Here is a 21,440-nt window from a genome sequence, read left to right as displayed (position 1 = left end):
TTCTTTACTGAAATCCTGTAATATCTTTAGCAGGAGTTCCGTTTTGTGTGCTGATGGAAATACTGGCTTCCTGTTCCATGTGCAGTCACTGTTACATGTACAGCCAGCCTTCTAATAAGCAAGCAGGCAAATGAACAAACCAACAAGTACGAACAAGTAACCCTGTACAAATATAACCAACGTAGGCATTTAGCACACCAATAGGCATCATGTGAAACGGATTAAGGCTTGCTCAGTTTAAGGCTGCATCGCCAGCTGGGGAGAAGATTCTACTCAATTAAACAAGGTCACAGGGCTGAGCTTATTAACTTCCAGGTTTTAGGGAGGGAGGGAGGCACTGTGGAAAGAAGCAGCTCAAGAAGAGATTGCTTGTTTGAATAATTTCTCCACGCTGCAATGGGGCAAAAAAAGGGGGGGAAACCCCAGGTCAGGCACAGGATACTATAGGGGAGAACTTTAGCTGAATGAGACAGAATGTCTATGGAGATTCTCAATCATCCAAGTCATGGTTGTCCCATAGGTGCTTTTTCCAAAAGATAACTGGACTTTTTTTTTTCCTTTCAAAATGTTTCAGTTCTTATTCAAGAAGCTTCTTCAGTTCTCTGTATCATGTGATTTGCTTAACAACCATTTTGCCATGACCCATTGCAGTCACTAAATGTGGACTACCTGTAAGATACACAGGCTTTGCTGATGAGGCGACCCATCCTTCTGGCATCCAAAGCAAAATTGCCCATGGAGGCACAGGTTGCTCTGGCCAGATGCTCTTGAAGGAGGCCAGGTGGGCACAGCCCAGCAGGTTGCGAATCCTCTGAAAACTCCTCCATGGAACACAAGTCACATGGAAAACCCCATCAGGATCCAGCTTCAGTCCTCCTCAGATGTGGGCTGGTCACGTAAGAGAGCCCCGCAGTAAGGACATGTCTTTTGCAATAAAGTTCAGTATAACTTCTTGGTCCTACCTCTGCGGATATGGCCCATGTAATCTTAGCCCTGCTGGAAAAGACTCCTGCGAGTCCCTTGGACTGCAAGGCAATCAAACAGGCCAGTCCTAGGGAAGACCAACCTTGACTGCTCTTTAGAAGGCCAGATGCTGAAGATGAAACTCAAATACTTTGGCCACCTAATGAGAAGGAAGGACTCACTGGAGAAGAGCCTAATGCTGGGAAAGATGGAAGGCAAAAGAAGAGCGGGATGACAGAAAACTCGGTGGCTGGATAGAGTTACTGAAGCAGTAGGGTGAGCTTAAATGGACTCCAGAGGATGGTAGAGAACAGGAAAGCCTGGAGGAATGATGTCAATGGGATCGCGATGGGTCGGACATCACTTCCCAACTAACAACAACAAATCTTAGCCCAGGTCTTAAATTATGTATTTATACAAAATACTCAATCTGAATAACCCCTTTATCAATGTTTTCTTCTTTTTTGAAAGGGATCCTTGTATAAACTCACATTTTCAGAAGAATAACTGAAACGGGACACTTTTATACTAGATTACAATTACTTTCCTGGAATTATCAGGAACATAAACTGAGCCTAAATCAATCATTTAATCAATCAATTTAAATAACTGGATTTCAATCCACACATACAACAATCCTAATAATATTCAATAGCATATCTGCATACAATGTCATGCAGCAATGTTAATATGATTTGAGGATAATATTTTTTTTTATTTTTTTCAGGCTGTAAACGGTTCATATTTTTAATATTTTTTATTTTTAATATGTAACAAAATTACCATCTTAAATGGAACATTTGATAAACAAACAATGCTTTAAGTATACAGGAATACTACTAAAATATTAAAAAATGCATAGTATTGCAGAAGGCAGCAACTACAGTCCGTTTCTCTAAAAAGAATTGGCCCTATACAAGTAATTGTTGGGTTCCACTATGCAGTGAGCAAGCAGATATCTTCCTGACTAAGTAATTTTTCCTATCTTTTCTCCCTGTTCAGAACCTATCTGTACTGCATCTTTGGGGGACAAAAGAGAGAGTTATAGTAGGACAGAGAGAATGTTCTATTAAGGATGACTCTTCTGTTGGCAAATAGATGCTGGGGGATTTCATTCAATTTATTCCTTGACTTGAATTTTAGTAATTGAATACTAGTAGGAAGGTATGCATGAAGAGAAGAAAATGCTTGCTTTCAAACTCAGAACAAACTTTATTAAACATTCTGGAATTTCCACTGAACTATTCTGGACCATATGTGGTTGAGTAGAACCAAACCCTGGATCACTTTGATTGACTTAGGTGACTCTCCCTTTTTCATCAGCTTCTAACATAGCATATCTGATTAGCCCACCTGCCCTGTCAAGGATCTTCTCTTTCTTCTCAGCTGGCCCATGTCCAGGACAGTGTCTCTGTGGTCCAATCTGTGCTTCCCATTTCCCGTTGTTTAGTTACCTCCATCCTTGGCCTCCTCCCCAGGCCTCCCCATCCCCACCCACAATTCCTTTTCCCAGGATCAAAATGGCCTTTTATTCCTTCCATGTACAGACCCCACAATGGGTTACTCAAAATAGATCAGCTCAGGCTTGGGCCTCTCAAAAGCAACTGTTCCATGCACAGAACGTTGCCCACAATCCAAGCATAATATGGCTTTCACTCCTTCTACTCAGAAATAATATATTTAAGACACGCAAATTTGTAGTTTACATCTCTACAAATACAATAAAATCTGTTTAAATAAAATACAAGACATAATTATATCAAAAGTAGTATTCATAATTTTTTAAATAAAAAAAATCTATTCTTTAGAGACTTGAGTGGACAAAAAGAAACAAGAATTCATTTTGCAGCTGAAAAGAGACCAATCTGAATTTAGTTAATGTACTACACTAAAATAACAAAACTGATGCTTTGAATATTGTAAAAGGAAATTTTTGTAGTCTATGTCATTCTATTTTATGTTTTAAAAGTTTATGAGGCTGCAATGCAGTGTAATTTTAACACTGCAATCTGCATGATTCAGTCATACAATATCATATGCAATCAAATTAGTTTATATAAATGTAAAGTGATCTAAATTAAAATTCAAAGTGGGCATAGTGGAAGCACCTGATGTTTATATCCAAAGCACTTACAGATCATTATCTGCTGCAATTGGCATATTATAGCCAATTATATTTACCCTGTAGAAGTCAATGGACTAAAAACAATGTTCAAATGTTGCAACAAACATTTCAAGTTGAATGAAAATTGGGAAACACACCATAAATAACTGACTTTTTCCCAGTTCCACTGTGAAACCAAAATTGCATCCATTTCAATTTAAATTGTGAAATAAGACATAATTCTGTACTTCACAAATCCCACTTTTGGAATGGTTTAGAAGTTAAGAGTTTGGTTACACTTTTCAAGTTATAAGAGAGGTGGAGAAGGAAGATATGCAACTTCACAGTGCTTCCTTTTTCATAGTTTTTATAGTGCATACATTGGCGCCAAGAGATCAATCAGCTTTATGAAAACATGTAGCAGGGATGCCTTACAAAAGAAATCAGAGTTAGGTTGCAAAACCTATTTTCTAAACACTTAGGCAAACCTTGTGGCGTTTTGGTTTTGCAACATTTTTTAACCTAAAGAATAAATACTCATAACCTGTCATGAAATTGCTGGATTTGCAAGGCACAAAGGCTGCTAAACAAGGCAAATTTGGCACACAAAAACAATCTTTCTTCTTGTTTAGATTCATCCCTGATATAAAAGAAGCTGGTTATGGTTAGGATTCTTACCTAGATAATGAACACTGAGTCGAGAGAACTGGCCAATTGATGAATTATTTAAAATAAGTATCATAATACTTTGTTCTATTTAACAATGACAGAACACCTAGCGGATTAAATTTTTTGTTCTGTGCTTCTTTTGGAATTTTGATACCACTTGCGGAAAACTGTTCCAGAACTACTGGCTACCACACAAAGAGCACCTCCCACTGTCCACCATCTTGGTATATGATTAAGAAAAAGGACTTGAAAAATAAAAGCAAACACCACATCCATGGTTTTCATTATAGCAACGGGGCCAGCTTTTTCAATCTGTAATGCTTTAGTAAGAAATATCTGACCACCAAGTCCTAACAATCCAATTAAGATTAGGAGAAATCTGTCTATACCACAATTGGGCAAACTCCACGCATCCATTATAAAAAGCGTGATTATACACACAATTAACCCAATTATAGCATAATACCAAACGGACAAAAAGTAATGGACGGATTTCCCCATTTTCCTTAGGATCACAAAAGTTAAGGCGGCGGCTACTGCACTTGCAATGGCTGCTATGGTTCCTTTAAGATGATCTGTGTAACTTTCTTCCATGTCAAGAACATTGGATCCAAATAAAAAAGGGGGCCTTGCTATAAAGACTACTCCGGTGATTGTAATCAGGGTGAAAAGAAGGTCCCAGAGACTGTATTTCTCTTTGAGGAAGATCCAGGCAAAGAAGGATGTAAAAACCGGGCTGCTGAATGTAATGACAGTAGCGTCAGCAAGAGGCATCACTTGGAAAGAGTAATAAACAAGGATCATTGCACTGGAGCCAAGGAATCCTCGGAGGAAAAGAACTAGTCGCTTGTCCTTTGGTCCTAGGAATCCTGTTCTGAAATGAAAGAAAAAACAGAGAGAGACATCATATGTACCTTATGCTTGAGAGTCAATAATCATACTTCAGTATCCCTAACATCACACGATGAATTTTAGAACAAACACTACAAATTCAAATTCAAGAACAATAATGTTAGAACTGTTTCATATAAATTCTCCTAATGTTTAACTTTAGTACCTTTTATAACCCATATTCTTTTACATTTATTTATATACCCTGTTTCCCCCAAAATAAGACATCCCCTGATAATAAGCCCAATCGGGCTTTTGAGCGCATGGCAATAAGGTCAAGCGCTTATTTCAGGGTTCAAAAAAAATATAAGACAGGGTCTTATTTTCGGGGAAACACTCTGTGTGTGTGTGTGTGTGTGTGTGTGTGTGTGTGTGTGTGTATAAAATTTATAATATGACACACAATGAGAATACAAAAGTACCGTATTTTTCCAACCATAAAACACACTTCCCCCCAAAAAAGTGGGTGGAAATGTTGATGCATCTTATAGACCGAATATGGCCCTGTTTTTGGTCTCCCGAAAATCCCCCACCCCAAAATTGGCAGAGGGCTTTGGAGGCCTGCAGAGTATTCCTGGGGGCTGAAGAGGGCAAAAATGGGACGCGTGGGGGTGGGTGGGTTCAGGAGGCCAAAAATGGGCCCGTTTTCCACAAAAATGGGACGCGCAAAGGGTTTGGGAGGCTTGCAGAGTGCTCCTGGGGGCCAGGGAGGGCAAAAACTGGATGCCCGGAGGCCAAAAATTATTTTTTTTCTTGTTTTCCTCTTCAAAATCTAGGTGTGTTTTATACTCCGGTGCATCTTATAGTCCGAAAAATACGGTAAATATTAAGGAAATTAGGGAAGGAAAAAGGGAAGTGGATACTGAAGGAAAGCAAGGGAAAAAGAAAAAAAAGGCACTGACTTTCGACTCCTTTGGAGCAGTAAAATAAGGCATTAACATCTACCCTCAACTTTTTACTTTTTCATAATAATAGAAACTAGCCATTTCTATAACAACAAATCTATCTAATCAGTAAAATTCAAAATCAAAGTTTCAATTTTTTTCCCACTTCCAGCACCAAGTCCAGAAGTGGTTTCCAAGTAGAAATAAAGGTATTTATGTTTTTTTCTTTAATTAAAACAGTCAATTTAGCTATATCTGATAACTCCAACATATAACCCATATTCTTAACCCTTATATCAAATGCACTTTCTTCAAGGTTCTGAAGTTCATCAAACTTATAAATGTGCTTACAAGTTTTTTTTTAAAGTTAACTGTGAGACAGGTGACAAATAAATCTGATAAATAAACAAAATGAAATAAGTATTCCCTTTCTCAAATAAGCATGCTGGAGGGTATTTACTGAAGCTACTCAAATCAAGTAATAGAATGCCTGTGGAGATTCACACTCATCCAAGTCATAGTTCTCAACTAATAGAACTTTTTTTTTTTAAATCAATCATTAAGAACAGATTCCTCACTGGCATCAATTCACCATCAAAGGATGGTCCTAAAACATTTTCAGTATTACACAAATGCTTTTGTTGACTAGCTTTTTTTCACACAGACTAGTCAACATTCTGTTATTCTCCTCTGTCTTCATCTGCTACTGAGCTTGTAATTAGGAAGTTCAAACTATTAGTGCCATCTTATGAAAGCTATGCAAGTTGAACTTGACTCATGGGGACATCTATGCAATTTTCTGAACAATAGTTCAGAAGTGGTTTGCCACTGACTTCTTTGGGGATTTTTTTTAAATTTCCCAGTCTGGTCTACAACCCTGGTATATGGCTACCCGTCAACAATACACAATACCGGGCAGCTAACAATACTTAAAAACAGAATAAAAACAATATAACAAAATTATAAGTAATGTAAATATCAGGTAGGGGAAAACAACAAGATCAATAAATAAAATAATCATAAAATGGGATCCCTTATTCCCTGGTAGTCTCACATGTTGAAAGAGATGAGCCAGATGCTATCACCATCATACATCTGTACAATTGTCAATTCTCTTGATTTAGTGCCCTCATCTCCTTAAGCAAACTGTCTTCCAGCTGCAAACTCAATAGCAACCTCACACATTAGTGAGGTCCTTGTCTATCATATGGGCGGATGCATTATACATTAAGCAATGTAATAAGGCACTCTTTAGACCTTTGCTATATAGAAGGACACTGAAATCAGAAGAAGAGAATGGAGGTCTCCTATTCACAATTGATTACTCTGTCTTCAAGTCCCTTCTATACAGCCCTTTTCTCTGGCTGGGAAATCCCATCAAGATAAACATATACGGTAATATAAATAATGTATAAATATATAAAAATGATAAATAAGCCAACCCTGTGAGAAGTCAGGATTCTGGTTCTGCCTGCTTAAGTTACAGTATTAATTTTCTTTTCCCCCAAACCTGTTTTACACAGATCTGACAGGACCTTAATTGGATTTAACTCTGCTATCATCACATTAGCTTTGCTCCAGATTTGTAAAATGCATGCCATGCATCCCTGTATCAATTTAAAATATTGTGGAATTAAGTCACGTTAGCTGCAAAAAGTATATAATTATATAATGTTCTGATTAAAACTCAACATACTATATAGTTATATTTACCCATCCCACATATCACAAAGGTGCTTTTCAAAAGGCAACTAAACTTTCATAGTTTTTTTTCTTGAAAACATTTCACTTCTCATTCAAGAAGCTTCCTCAACTTCTTGAATGAGAAGTGAAATGTTTTCAAGAAAAAAAACCAAGAAAATCCAGTTGCCTTTTCAAAAGCACCTTTGGGACAACCATGATCTGAATGATTGAGAATCTCCATAGACATATATCCATCCCATACATCTTTTGTGCATTTTAATCTTCTATGAAGTTTGTTAGAGTTTTTTTACATGGAAAAGGAAGAGAATACTCACTTGAAGTATATTAATCCAGGAAGAACAAATGTTATTTGAAAAACACATCTAATAGCACTGATTTCCACTGAATGAACGTCTTCAATTTTCTTTAGAAATAAAGAAGCAACAGAGAACAGGAAGGCAGATAATAATGTATAGAACAAGCCAAGCCCTGGACATCCATTTTTCATCTTTATTCCTAGAATGGAATAATTGTAATTTCCAGTTAGCAATGAATAATTAAAAAATGCTGACATCTGAACAAGTAATACTCAGGGAGAATAATACATTGCAGATTTATATTGCCTGAGAGCCCCTATCCCTATAGACGTGCAAATGTTAATACATACACATATATTATTAGTATAGATATTTTTAAAATTGAAATACGGAGCATACATAGTGGATTTATACACTGTTATGAAGAATAATTAATTCTGGCTTACACATTTGGGGAAAATTTGTTCCGATTGATAATATTGAAAATGTTGAAGGCCAGTTAATGTCATGATCATTCAACTTCATACAGAAGAAAATAACTCAGTCAACCAATATTTTCATATACATAAAATAAACAATAAAAAGGGAAAAAACCCCAATTATTTACTATATACCAAAGAAAATACACTCAGCCTTCATTATATAGACCAATGTTTCTCAACCTTGGCAATTTGAAAATATGCGGCCTTCAAGTCCCAGAATTTCCCAGCCAGCATGTGCTGACAGTGGAATTCTGGGAGTTGAAGTTCACACATCTTCAAATTGCCAAAGCTAAGAAACACTGATATAGTTACACACTAATACTAAATACTAGGGTCCAAATAGTTATGTGAACCAAATGAAGCACAGAAACACAAAGGATACTTTGTTAAATTTATATCCCATAGTTCAAGGTGAGATATGTAGCATTTCCTCTTCTCCCTTCATTTTCCCACAACAATAATCCTGTGAGATAAATTGAGCACAGAGACTGACTGGCCCGAGTCTCCACCAAGGGTAGACTTAAAACTTGACTCTCCCTTTTCCTTCCTCAATAGGTTAATCACTATAACATTCTCCTGGTCTTCAATTAAAATAATTAGAAAGGAAAAACAGAAGAAAAATGCCACCAGTGTCATTTAGAATGATTACAAGAGAAATACTAAGAGCTTTACTTCAAGGTTGCTAATGGATAATTAAAAAGAATTGATGTTATGAGGTAACTTCAGGAGGCATAGGCTCAGAACTATGTAGGAAGAGATCTTGCTTATTTATAGTGGCAACAAAAATTCAGGAGTTAGCATCTTTTCTGGCTAACTGTAATGGAACGTGTGGATGACCTTGGGGGAGGATGGGAAGTGATGCTGCCTAGGAAGCCGTCAGATAACAGAGGCAGGAACCTCCAGTGACTTAAAGGTCAGAGAAAGAATCTTAGAAAGTTTAATTGATCAAGCTGTTAAAAGTCTGTACCTTGAGTTTTGCAAAACTGATGTCAGACCTCCCAAATAAACCAGTCAGGAAACACAAGTAGATGAACTAATTCTACTTTATTGCAAGGCTACATTAAGAGAATCTTGCAAGATTCTCAAGGACTCAGGGTGGTCAGGACCAGGAAATTAATACATGCCCAACACCCAACAGTAAAAAGAAACAAAGTTCTGGGACAGCTTATGCATCTTTTTCTTCTTTCTAAAGAACTTGCTGAAGACAGAAAAGATAATCAAGAATTTTCTTGGGACCTGGATGCTTCCAGGAACTGCATACAGTACTCTTAGGATTTAAATTGCTTTGCGATTATTATTTTTTTTTCTCCCCTATTCTGGATTAGTTCATGTAAGGTGATTAAACAAGCCAAAGATATGTCTCAGGATTTAGTGACTGAAACAAAGCATGATTTGGCAAGGTGCTTCTGTCAGTTGCTAGGCAATGATGAATTAAACCTGAAACTTGAGAATCACTGTTTTCTAATACTGAACAGCTGTGACTCTAAGGTGACAAAATATAGACGGTCATGACCTAGCCATTTCAGATCATGGAGATCAGTGCTAAAATCAGCTTTCAACCAGCAGGGAACTTTTTATTTTGAAAAGACTGAATCTCGAATCACTGGTGACACTAATGTGCTTAAGATTAATGACTAATTGATTAAGATTAATTGATATGAGAAATCAAACATGGGTTTTTTTTCAGTAACATGATTCAGTAGAGCTAGCATCTACTCCAATACACACAAATGAAAAACAAGTACTGTATTTCTTACAGGTGGTCTGAGGAGAGGCCAAGTCAAGATGGCAATCACAAGTTCCACCCCTTTTGTATATCATCGATGTTGTATATGGGGATGGGACTCTTGATCTCTTTTTTTTTTTTTTTACAAATGTCCCTGAGTTCTTATATATTCAATAAAATAAAGCTGGAGATAAAGTCTTTGAAGACTTCCTATTGTAAAAAGAGTAAAAATGTTGTATTATACATTAACTTAATACTTTTGCCATTTATATCCATTTATGTCAAAAATTGTAGTGGTTTAGAAAAAGCAATTGTTTAAGAGGTTTTGTGGGAGGCAATTTGAAGATTTAAGTAATCTGACAATAAAATCTTCATGTGTTGTGTTTTATTTTGGTTTTCTCATCAGAGACACACAAACTGACAAATGATATCATTGGAATATAAAAATAGGCACATTCAACTATTTCCTCTCCTTTTTCCAGCATTCAAAAAAAAAAAAGGACATTCTTCATGAATAACTGAAGATTATTGACAATTGCCAGTTGCCAATACTGAGCAACCTAGCCTGCTTGGAGGAAAACGGGCTGAGATCTAGACATCCAGCTATCCAGCACTTGTAAAAGATGATTTCGACCCAGACATATGGAAACAACAAATAAAAGATTGCCCCCCACAATGTTGAAGCTTTCTCTGCATCTCGGAAAAACCAACTGTATTTGAGCATCACCATGTGATATGGACAACACTGAACCAAATTTACACCAGTCGTGATAGATGTGCAGAAGCCCCTCTATAAATGCAGCAAAATACCGTCACCAAATTGTGACTGTGGGACAAAAGAAACAAACTATTCAATACATAGTGACAGAGCGTCAAAACAGAGCTTATTATGGAGATTTCACTGATTTCCTGTCTGCGACAAATGAAGTAAAAAACTATATTTGCAACTTAGATACATGTCTGTAGATTTTATATTCTATGTTTTGTATTTTACCCCGTGTTCCTTTTCACTGAAATATGATGTGAATGTGCCATACGATAGATAGCTAGATAGTCAAATATAATAAATAAATAAATATACAGTGTTCTTTTTTTAATCAATGCATTGGCACTAGTACAAATCTTCAGAAACAAAACAGAAGACAAAAATGGCAGGCAGTCATTGACCAATTCAAAAAAAAAAATCCAAACACACACATTCTGAGCAGCAAATAAAAACCACAGTAAATAATAATAAGTAAGCATAATAATAAAACTGGTGTGGCCAAAATCTGGTCTACTATACAAATAGCAAAACAAAACTTAGCGATGGTCAGACAAATAAAATCACATTGATCAGACAGTAACAATGTTAAATAAACTGAATCTGGCTAACCTGGAAATTAGACTAAATGGGTTAACTGACAGAATAACAGAATAACAGAGTTGGTAAGGATCTTGAAGGTCTTCTAGTCTCCTTGGAAGTCTTCTAGTCCTGCTCAGGCAAGAAACCCTATACCCGTGATGGTGAACTTATGGCACACGTGCCACCTGTGGCATGTGGAGCCATACCTGCGGGCACGTGAGCCGTTGCCCTAGCTCAGTTCCAGCGCATATGTGCGCGCTGGGCAGCTGATTTTCGGCTGGTCCCGCCCATGCCACCCCTCCCCTCCCAGGAGTCTCCACATGGCCCGTTTTGGATGCCAGGTAAGTACAGGGCTCGTGTGGAGGCTCTGGGAGGGGAGGGGCAGCATGGGCAGGACCGGCCAAAAGCCTATGGAGACTGGGGAGGGTGAAAAACAGGCCTACCGGGCCTACCGTAAGTCGGGAAATGGGCCATTTCCGGCCTCTGGAGGCTTCAGGTAGGCCTGCTAGGCCGAAAATGGGGCATGGGGGGGGGTCACGCTTGCATGCAGGGGGCACGGGACACGGTGGGCATTGAATTAGGGGTGTGGGCAGGCATGCATGCGACCCCACCGCACTCACCCCGCTTTTGGCCCATGACAGCAAAAAGGTTAGCCATCACTGTCTAATACAGTACCATTTCAGACAAATGGTGGTCCAATCTCTTTTTAAAAACTTCCAATGTTGGAGTACCCACAACTTCTGGAGGCAATTTGTTCCACTGATTGGTTGTTCTAACTGTCAGGGAATTTCTCCTTAGTTCTAGGTGGCTTCTCTCCTTGATAACTGCATCTAGGCATCTTTATAATAATCTTTATAATAGCAAAATGTGGGTTCATGTTTCAGGAACTCCTTTCCCACAGTATGATATTCTGTATTTTCCATTCAAAAATTGTGGTTGGAACATTAAATCTTGCCAGGGTTAGGGTTCTTCTGAATACATAGACAGTTATGATGTAAAATCTCATAATTACCAGGCAGATCAGTGAAATTTTTTAATAAATTGAAAGTAAATGCTTATGTTTGCTAGTAAAGTGCAAATATTTACATTTGAGAAATGAGTAGAAATCCTGTTGGAAACCAGAGCCTGTTTCTTTTCCAGCATCTGAAAATTGCAGGAGGGATGGTGTTATTATCCCTACAGAGGATGGATTGAAAGATTCAGTCTATTTTGGTGGTAGGATTGGAGAGATTCAGTTAACTTTATTCAGTTAATGAAGATGCAGGAGTTAATGTAAATAAAAGCATTGAGATTAGCAGAGGACAACGCCACTTATTTTCAGCTTTTTTTTTTTTTTAAAAAAAAGAAGATACCGCATGCTACGGAAAATCGACGACTAGTTGGCATGTTTTAGCAACATTTCTCCTTTGACCACAGATATGGATTGGGGGAGATCTTATGCTGACAATAGGTTACCCAGGCCTGATTCCCATTAAAAATAATTACTTGAATTTTATTAATCTAGGAAGTAAAAAAAACATTAAAGAAGCAGGCAAGGGCAAATCAGTTCCAAACCTGAAGGTGTTAACCATATGAAGTCACTAAGAAGTGAGCTTAACTCAAAACAGGCTACCTTTTTGTCTAGCTTAGAAGACCATTGCATTTGGAGACTTATTGGATAATAAATTTATATCTGAATTGTTTAAAATGAACCTAGTTTTTCTTTAAGAGAGATTTAATGTTTGAAAGACCTGATAGAAGAAGTTATTGACTTACGATTAACAACTGTTCAGTTACAATTGATTCTTAAAAGCTACCGTATGTATGACCTGTTCTTGAAATTATGACTGCACCCCCATGGTCATGAGATTGCATTTTGAGTGCTCAGCAACCAGCTCACATTTGTGACCAGTTGCTGGGATCTGCAGTCATGTGACCGAGATTTGTGACCTTTTTTTGCCATTTTCCAGCTGAAAAACACCCACTGGATATGGTCAATTCACTTAACAACCGTGTGGTTTGCTTAATGATCACAGTGACTTGCTTTATGATCATCATAAAAATGGGCATAAAAGTCCAATCATGCTGTGTCTTGATTTATGGCTGAAATTTCAGGCTCAGTTGTGGTCATAAGTCAAGGGCAACTTGTATCACTATTAAAACATTAGCCTTTATTTACCATCATTTAACTCACCCCAAGCTTAACCCCCACTGGAAAACTTTTAATTAGAATTAGAAAATTTAATTAGCAGAGTTATTTCTTGCATTTGAACAGTATTTAAGATTATTTTAAAATAAAATCTTAGTACTGATGTGATAAGGAGTCACTATTGGAACATATAGAAATGGTTTGCAAAAGAAACATCTCATCCTCTAAACCAGGGGTGGGCAATTGCCGCCCTGCCTACACATCCTGCTCCCTCCCTCCCTATCTTTTAACTGTAATTCTATCTTAATTGTAATTCCATTTTTATCATTTTAGAAATATTTATATTCCACGGTTTTAATGCCTTTTAATGGTATCAGCAACCCAGAGTCGCTTCAAAACAAGATGGGCAGCAAATAAATCACATACATACATACATACATACATACATACATACATACATACATATTCACCCTGCATTTCAACTACATTCAATTTGGAAAAAGAAGCAGTGAGCTCCCACTCACATGCATGATTCTTTTTATTTAAAATGCTACAGTTGCAAACAGTTTGGTCCTTAACCTATTTACACAGACTGTACCTTCTCCATAATAAATTCAGAATTCTTCCAACCACCAATCATCTCTCTTTCCTACACTAAGGGCAGCTCACTCTCTAATACAAAAATAAAATAATAATAATAATAATTATTATTATTATTATTATTATTATTATTATTATTATTATTATTATTATTAATTTAATTTGTATACCACCCTTCTCCCAGAAGGGACTCAGGGCGGTGAACAGCCAAAATTAAAAAACATACAAATGCAAAAGTTAAGATAATTAAAAGAATTAAATCATTGGCTACCCAATTTAAAACCCCAAATCCATAAAATTTAAAATCCCAATTAAAAACCATTTAGGCTAGGCCGGCTTGATGAAATAAAAACGTCTAAATAAAATTCAAAGCAGTGCAAAACACACACACACACACAAGCATATATATAGCGTATATAGCATGCATCTGTCTGTCTGTCTGTCTGTCTGTCTGTCTGTCTGTCTGTCTATCTATCTATCTATCTATCTATCTATCTATCTATCTATCTATCTATCAAGACAACTTGAATCTCCAGCATATTACAACTGGAATTGCACGTGCACATCTCAGTTTAATCACAGTCATTTCAATCTGGATTGTTCATACAGGAACAGACAGACCTTTTGACGTCTGATTAATTATACCCACTTTAAACCTGTTTTGATCTCAATTGCATTATTTTCCTAGTTTTCTCATTATACAATAAAGGCCCATGTTAATGGGTACTGTTTATTTTCATATTATATTAAAGTAGGGATGCTCAAAATGAACTACAGCTGATGAAAGAAATACAAACCCTGCTGACCTTGAGGAATAAAACATCAGGTTAATGTTTAGCCAATCTATTTGATTATCAGAAAAACAAGATGCCAAAATCAATAGTGGAATAGTTAAAGTGGATCACAATCCAAGGAATTGCAGGTCCAAGCCCCTTTCTCCGAAGCACAATATGGCAGAGTTTCCTGACCTTGGCAATTTTAAGACACATGGATTTCAACTCCCAGAATTCCCCAGACTGCATGACTGGCTGGGGAATTCTGGGAATTGAAGTCCATGCATCTTAAACTACCAGCGTCAGAAAACCCTGCCATGTGGTAAAAGCCTTTGAAACTTCCTTCTCTATCAAAAGCCTTGAGTACCTGTGCTACTACAGTTAACAAAGAGAAAACCCTTACATTACCAACAGATACAGTACTGTGCAAAAGTGTTATGCAAAAATGAAGTAGATGAAAAATGCTTTCAGAAATGGAAGTGCTAATAGTTTATTTTTTATCAATTAACAAAACAGAAAGTAAATAAACAGAAGAGAAATCCAAATCAAATCAATATTTGGGGTGATCGCTCTTTGCCTAATTGCCTTCAAAATAGCATCAATTCTTCTAGGTACACTTGCAACCACTTTTTGAAGGAACTTGGCAAGGTTCCTTCAAAGTTGTTCCAAGTATCTTGGAGAACTAACCACAGATCTTTGGTAGATGTAGGCTGCTTCAAATCCTTCTGGCTCCTCATGTACTCCTAAACAGTCTCTATGATGTTGAGATCAAGGCTGGGGGGAGATGGGGGGCAAACCATCACTTCCAGGATTTCTTGTACTTCTTTATGCTTAATGACATTGGATGTATGTTTGAGGCTATTGCCCTGCTGCAGAATAATTTGGGGGCCAATCATGTGCTTCTCTGATGGTATGGCATGATGGATAAGTATCTGCCTGTATTTCTCAGCATTGAGGAAATCATTGTTCCTGATCTCCTACTCAGAAATGCTGCCCCAAACTTGCAAGGAAACACCATGCTTCACTGTTGCTTGTAGACAGTCAAGGAGCCTGAGTGGCGTAGGAGGCTAATGCTTCCTAAGGCAGCATTTAACATCCAGCTGCCTGCAATTACTGCGAGTTAAATTCTCACCAGGCTCAAGGTCGACTCAGCCTTCCATCCTTTCTAAGGTGGGTAAATTGAGGACCCAGTTTGTGGGGGCAATAAGCTGACTTTGTATAAATATACAAAAGTATGAAGGCTATTGCTTAACGCACTGTAAGCCACCCTGAGTCTCCGGAGAAGGGCGGCATATAAATCAAATAATAAAAAAAAATGCAATGGCTTCCCTGGATGCCTCCCCAGATGCACGTTCAGATGAGGAAGAGCCAGTTCCAGGCACATCAGACGGGGATGTGGAGGAACGTCAGGAGGTTGACAGATGTTCAGAGACAGGAGTAGTAAGGCCAAGTGCTGCAGAGCAATCACAGGAGGAAAGACCGGACAAGTGGTGGGCTGAGCTAGGGACAGAAGGGACACAGAGTGCACACAGCTGCAGTTGGCCAGCGGAGGTGAGGAAGAACTGCCTCCCCTCCAGATCCAGGGCTGAGAAGATGGGGGCACAATGGAGGTCAGCCAGTGTTTCAATTCCATTCTTCAGTATATCAATGCATCCAGCATTTCTCCATTTCAGTTTCATTCCATTTTCTAGAAGTTGCTTCACTTACTTCCAAAACATGTTTTCCATTAAAGTTGCTCAATTTTTGCACCTCTTTTCATCTTAATCACTCCCTGTTCTCATTGAATGTTTTTCTAAGCCAGGGGTCCCCAAACCACAGGCCACAGCCCACTACTGGGCTGTAAGCTGTTCGGAACTGGGCTGTGGATGTGGCGGGCAGGAAAGCATGCACTCATTTCTCCACTTGCATGAGCAGTGGGCAAGCATGTGCCTGCCACTCGTGCAAATGGAGTTGTGCTTACCAGTTGCACACACAGAACCATCCCGTCTTCCCCTCCAGCCCCTCCAGTCCACAAAGCGAGAATATCGTGTTTCCCCGAAAATAAAACCCTTGTATTTTTTGAACCCTGAAATTAGCGCTTGACCTTATTTTCGGAGAGATCTTATTATTTTGGGGCGCGTGGAGCAAGACGGGGCTCCTCTTGCCGTCTTACCTGATTTCCAGCTCTGTCCGCCTAACCCTAACCAGAGGAAATGGTAGGGACCAGCTGCGCATGCGGTTAAATATTTTTGGGGATGCCTTATTTTTTGGGGAGGGCTTATTTTCAGGGGAGGGCTTATTTTCAGAGGATGATTTATTTGGGGGGGAGGGCTTATTTTCAAGGAAACACGATAGTTTGGGAACTCTGTTCTAAACTATCTCTATCTCTGTATACACATTATACATCTTCCTCTAATCCTCATTTTTTTTTGCAGCAGTCATTCTTTTATGTGCACTTTTCTTCATCCACAGTCTCTTCTGCTTCATCATTCCACAGTTTCCTTTATCCTTCCCAATAGCATGATTCCCACACACTTCTGTAATATTCTATAGCAATGTTTCTCAACTTTGGGCACTTGAAAATGTATGAACTTCAGTTCCCAGAATCAGCTCCATGCAGCGTCCACATGCTCTTTTTATTCATTCTATCAGGAGATTAATCTATCTGCTAATATGTTCTCAGATGAAAGACTATGCTATTGCTTCACACTGCCAACATAAATAATAAAATAAAGGAGCTTCTCATTCAGCTGCTTTTTATCAAGCTCAGAAAATTGCTACACTTTTTCCTTCATCTGTCTTTTCAATGTAAACTTTAAGAATCGAGTAAGATAATATTTTCCAAGCACAATGTTCTACTGACATTGGATCTTAAAATGTAATCATACTTTCAACACAGCATTGAAAAGGCAACATTATACCCTTGATAGGAATTTTAAAATCAAGTTGATTTCATAATTACACCGAGGAACAGAGATGTCATTTTTACTCAGGAACAAATCTGACTAGAGATTGACAGAAGTTAACACATTTTTGTGTATGAACGAATAAATTATTATACATAAAAGCACAAAATGTTAACATCATAGACCTGCATCCAAAATATGTTTTCTTCACACAGGAAATGCATTCAATCATAAACACTCCAACCTATACATATTTTATAGAAAGGTTTTATATGTCAAGTCAAATCTTTAGTATGGCACAGACCAACAGAGATTCAATACAAGTTTATGTATAAACATGAAACTACCTCTTACAGATATTACATAGTGGAGAGCAATGTCAGGTAATAGTGAACAAAACTACAAGTAGTAGTTCTTGTTTAACGATTGGTCGCTTAACGAGTGTTCAAAGTTACAGTGAACCCCCCCTAAAAGTTACTTACAACCCATCCTCAAAGTTACAACACACACACACACATACACACACACACACAGAGGGAAAGGGAGAGAGAGATCTACATAGTTACATGGTTGTATTTTGGGAAGTTGGCAACTGGCTCGCATTTACAACTCGCTGCAGCATCCCACACTGATCCCAATTTCCAGTTTCCAGCAAAAACTATCCATTCAAGAGAATGGCTTTGCTTAACGACCATGGTGATTTGCCTTAGGACCATTGTACAAATGATCATAAAAATCAAGTCAGGTCACACTATGATCCACTTAACAATCGCAATGACTTAGGGCCAAAATTCTGGGCTCAATTGTAGTTAAGTAAGGACTGTATGTCAGGCTTAAACCAGATAAAGTCCTTGATTCTTGACAAATGTATCTTTTATTTTATGTACACTAAGAGCGTATGCTAAGACAAATTCCTTGTGTGTCCAATCACACTTGGCCAATAAAAGAATTCTATTCTATTCTATTCTATTCTATTCTATTCTATTCTATTCTATTCTATTCTATTCTATTCTATTTGTTTATGTGAATTTGCATGGATATGTATGTATATGTTTGTATACACACACACACATATATATACATATATATACATACATATATGTACATATATATGCATGTATATGAATATAAATGTATACAAATAATTATATTTGCAAAGAATGAGAATATAGGCTACTTAATACCATTATTCTGTAACATATTCCATATTATTATAGATCCCACCTAAGTGACTCTGAGTTGTTTCCAAACCTATTAAATAAGATAACAGGTGTAAACTTAGTTTCCAAATTAAATAATAATAATCGTAACTTTTACAGTAATTAATCTGGAACTAAAGTTTTTTGATTCCAAACAAACATTTTTTTTCCCATTAGAAGAATGAGACACATTAAGGAATAAGGTCTGGCACTGTTAAGTTACATGAGTTGTTATACAGTTAAAGGAAGGTTTCTGTTTTCCTTTACCACATTGTGTGAAGAAGGGACAGTAAACTCTGTTTAAACTATTGTAGTTCTGGGCATAAGAGTGCTGAATAAATGGATTACAGCAAATACAGATTCAGGACAGATAGAACCGCCCCCCGCCCCCCAAGAATGCATATTTCCAGAACAAAAAGGACAGCACATTTTATAAAATTAGATAAAGAGTGAAAAATGAACATCTAAAAAAATGCAGGGCTTTTGCAAGGCTTTCAGGAGGAAAGCGCTACAAAACGTGGCGGATTAGAGTTCGTGGCACTCTAATCCTACCGGTCTGGTCGATCCACTCAGAAATGTTTTGTTGTTGTTGTTGTTGTTGTTGTTTGTGATGGTTGCTTTATTATTCTCAAGGAACTAAAGAGAAACCTCTCTCCCTTTTTTTTTTTTTTTAACTGAACGTTTAAGATCCGCCATCCTCGTTTTACTCCTTTGGGGGAGCCCCGTCCGAATTGTTTAACGGGAGTTTTCCAAAGTTGGAGGAAACCTAAGAAGGAGGCGGGGGGGGAGGGAGAGAGGGAGGGCGGGCATTTATTTGGGCACGGGCTGGAACTCGCCCGTCGCCCGGGCACAAGCAGCGGCGGCTCAGCCTCGCCTTAGCCGGAGGGCACCTAAAAAAGAGCGCCGTTTCTCAGCACCCCCGGCCGAGGTCAAGGGCAGAAGCGCAGGGATGGCGCCGGTTAAACCGGCTCACCGAAAAGCCACCGGTACTTTGTCTTCTCACCCACCGGGCATCCTGCAGCAGGTCCAGAGACAGGAGCTCCCGTCGCCCGGCTTGGCAGCGCCCGCCGCTTCCATGTCGTGAACCTGGAAAGGGGCACCTCCGACCTCCTCCTCCTCCCGGGTCCCGGCTTCTTCCTGCCTGAGCTCCCATCGCTCCGCTGCCTCTGACCCTCCGGCGGTGGGACCGGCGGTTTCTTCCCTGCCGCCCTGATCCTGCACCATCAGGATCGCTTCGAACTGCCTGCCGGCTCCGTCCGGCGAGGAGCCGGCAACTTTAGTGCGCATGCGGCAAGGCCGGTTTGGCTCCGCCTCCCTCCGTCCCGTGGGCGAGGCCGGCTGGTTTTCCCACGGGGAGTTTATTGGCGGGCTGCGCCGGGCCTCCGGCCGGGTGTTTACCACAGGGTCGCCCTTAAATGGGAGGATTGATTCCCTTCTGCTTTCCAGCTCCGAGAGTGGAAAAGTGGAATCTGGAGTTAAATTTGAGAGAGAATATTAGAGAATATCAGCTATTAAATGAGCGTTTTTTTCGAATTTGGCCGCTCTTAAGATGGATGGACTTCAATTCCCAGAATCCCATAGCCCAGGGGTGGGCAACTGTGGCCCTTTTACAACCTGTGGACTTCAACTCCCAGAATTCCTGACCCAGCTGCCATAGCCAGCTGGATGGACTTCAACTCCCAGAATTCCCCAGCCAACATGCTGACTGGAAAAATTCTACCAGCTGGAGCCCACACATCTTAATGTTGCCAAGTTTGAAAAACACTGCATTAAATACAATACCTTGTGGGGAAAAAAAGGGCATATGGCCACCCAGAATTGTGAATCACTTTAAAGGCTTGCCTCTGCTATGAAAACCACTAGGCCCCCACAGGCATTTCATTCAGTTGTGTTGTTTGCCTTTTTTGTAAAAAGGAGAGGGCAATAGTAATGATATAAAGCAGTGATTTCTCAACTGGAGTCCATATGGCCCCTGGGGGTGCCTACGTGAAAAAACGTAATGATGCTTGATAAGAGGGGACCAACAAAAAAGGAAAATGTATTATATTGCAAATATTATATACAAATAAATGCCAGAGAATATCAATTAGTGCTCCATGGTAGCTTCCTAGAACTCTCTCCTCTAATTTTTCTATGATAACTGAATTTGTTGGGTAGATCAGGAGTGAAATTGATAGTGAGCTTCCATGGCTGGAAGTGGACTTCAATGCAGGCCTCCCAACAGCTTACCTAGTCTACCATGCTGACTTAGAATGAGCAAGAAAGTAACTTGTCTGATTGATTGATTGATTGTATATGCTGCCCATCTCCTATTTAACCAGTCTATATAATGTTTAGGTCTGCAACACAAAGCCAAAGAATAAAAGGCAAGAAACATTAGTCATATGTACATCAATTAATGTAGTAATAAATATTCTTGTATGATGTGATCACCTCTTGAACAAGGATTGCAGGATTAGTCCTCGATTTACAACAGTTCATTTAGTAACCATTTGAAGATACAATAGCACTGAAAAAAGTGTCTTATGACTGTTTTTCACACTTACAACCGTTGCAGCATCCCCACGGTCACATTATCAAAATTCGGACGCTTGGTAACTGTTTCATATTTATGACAGCTGCAGTGCCCCGAGATCTTGTGATCACCTTTTGCAACTTTCTGGCAAGCGAAGTCGATGGGGAAGCCAGATTACAATGGTTACAAATTACAATGGCACTGAAAAAAGTGATTTACGACCATTTTTTACAGTTACAACCTGTTGGAAGGAAAAAGTTCCCTTTTTGTTTCATT

The 21,440-nt window shown here is 38.7% G+C and overlaps 1 protein-coding gene across 1 annotated transcript; it reads right to left on the bottom strand.

Annotated features, from left to right (window-relative positions):
* Positions 1 to 2,904: 2,904 nt before the first annotated feature.
* SLC35G1 (solute carrier family 35 member G1) lies at positions 2,905 to 19,873 on the bottom strand. The gene is made up of 3 exons (XM_070945785.1): positions 19,657 to 19,873; positions 7,530 to 7,710; positions 2,905 to 4,610 (listed from the first exon to the last, which is right to left on the bottom strand). The coding sequence occupies exons 1-3, from the start codon at positions 19,871 to 19,873 to the stop codon at positions 3,851 to 3,853; spliced, it is 1,158 nt and encodes a 385-aa protein (XP_070801886.1). The 3' UTR covers positions 2,905 to 3,850.
* Between the last annotated feature and the right edge of the window lie 1,567 nt (positions 19,874 to 21,440).

Source organism: Pituophis catenifer, unplaced genomic scaffold (assembly GCF_029215685.1).
Source record: "Pituophis catenifer annectens isolate HBS135680 unplaced genomic scaffold, rPitCat1.0.hap2 SCAF_6, whole genome shotgun sequence".
In the NCBI taxonomy this organism is placed as follows: domain Eukaryota; kingdom Metazoa; phylum Chordata; class Lepidosauria; order Squamata; family Colubridae; genus Pituophis; species Pituophis catenifer.
The sequence above is the reverse complement of the archived record's forward strand: the minus strand, read 5'-3'. Positions and strand labels throughout refer to the sequence as shown.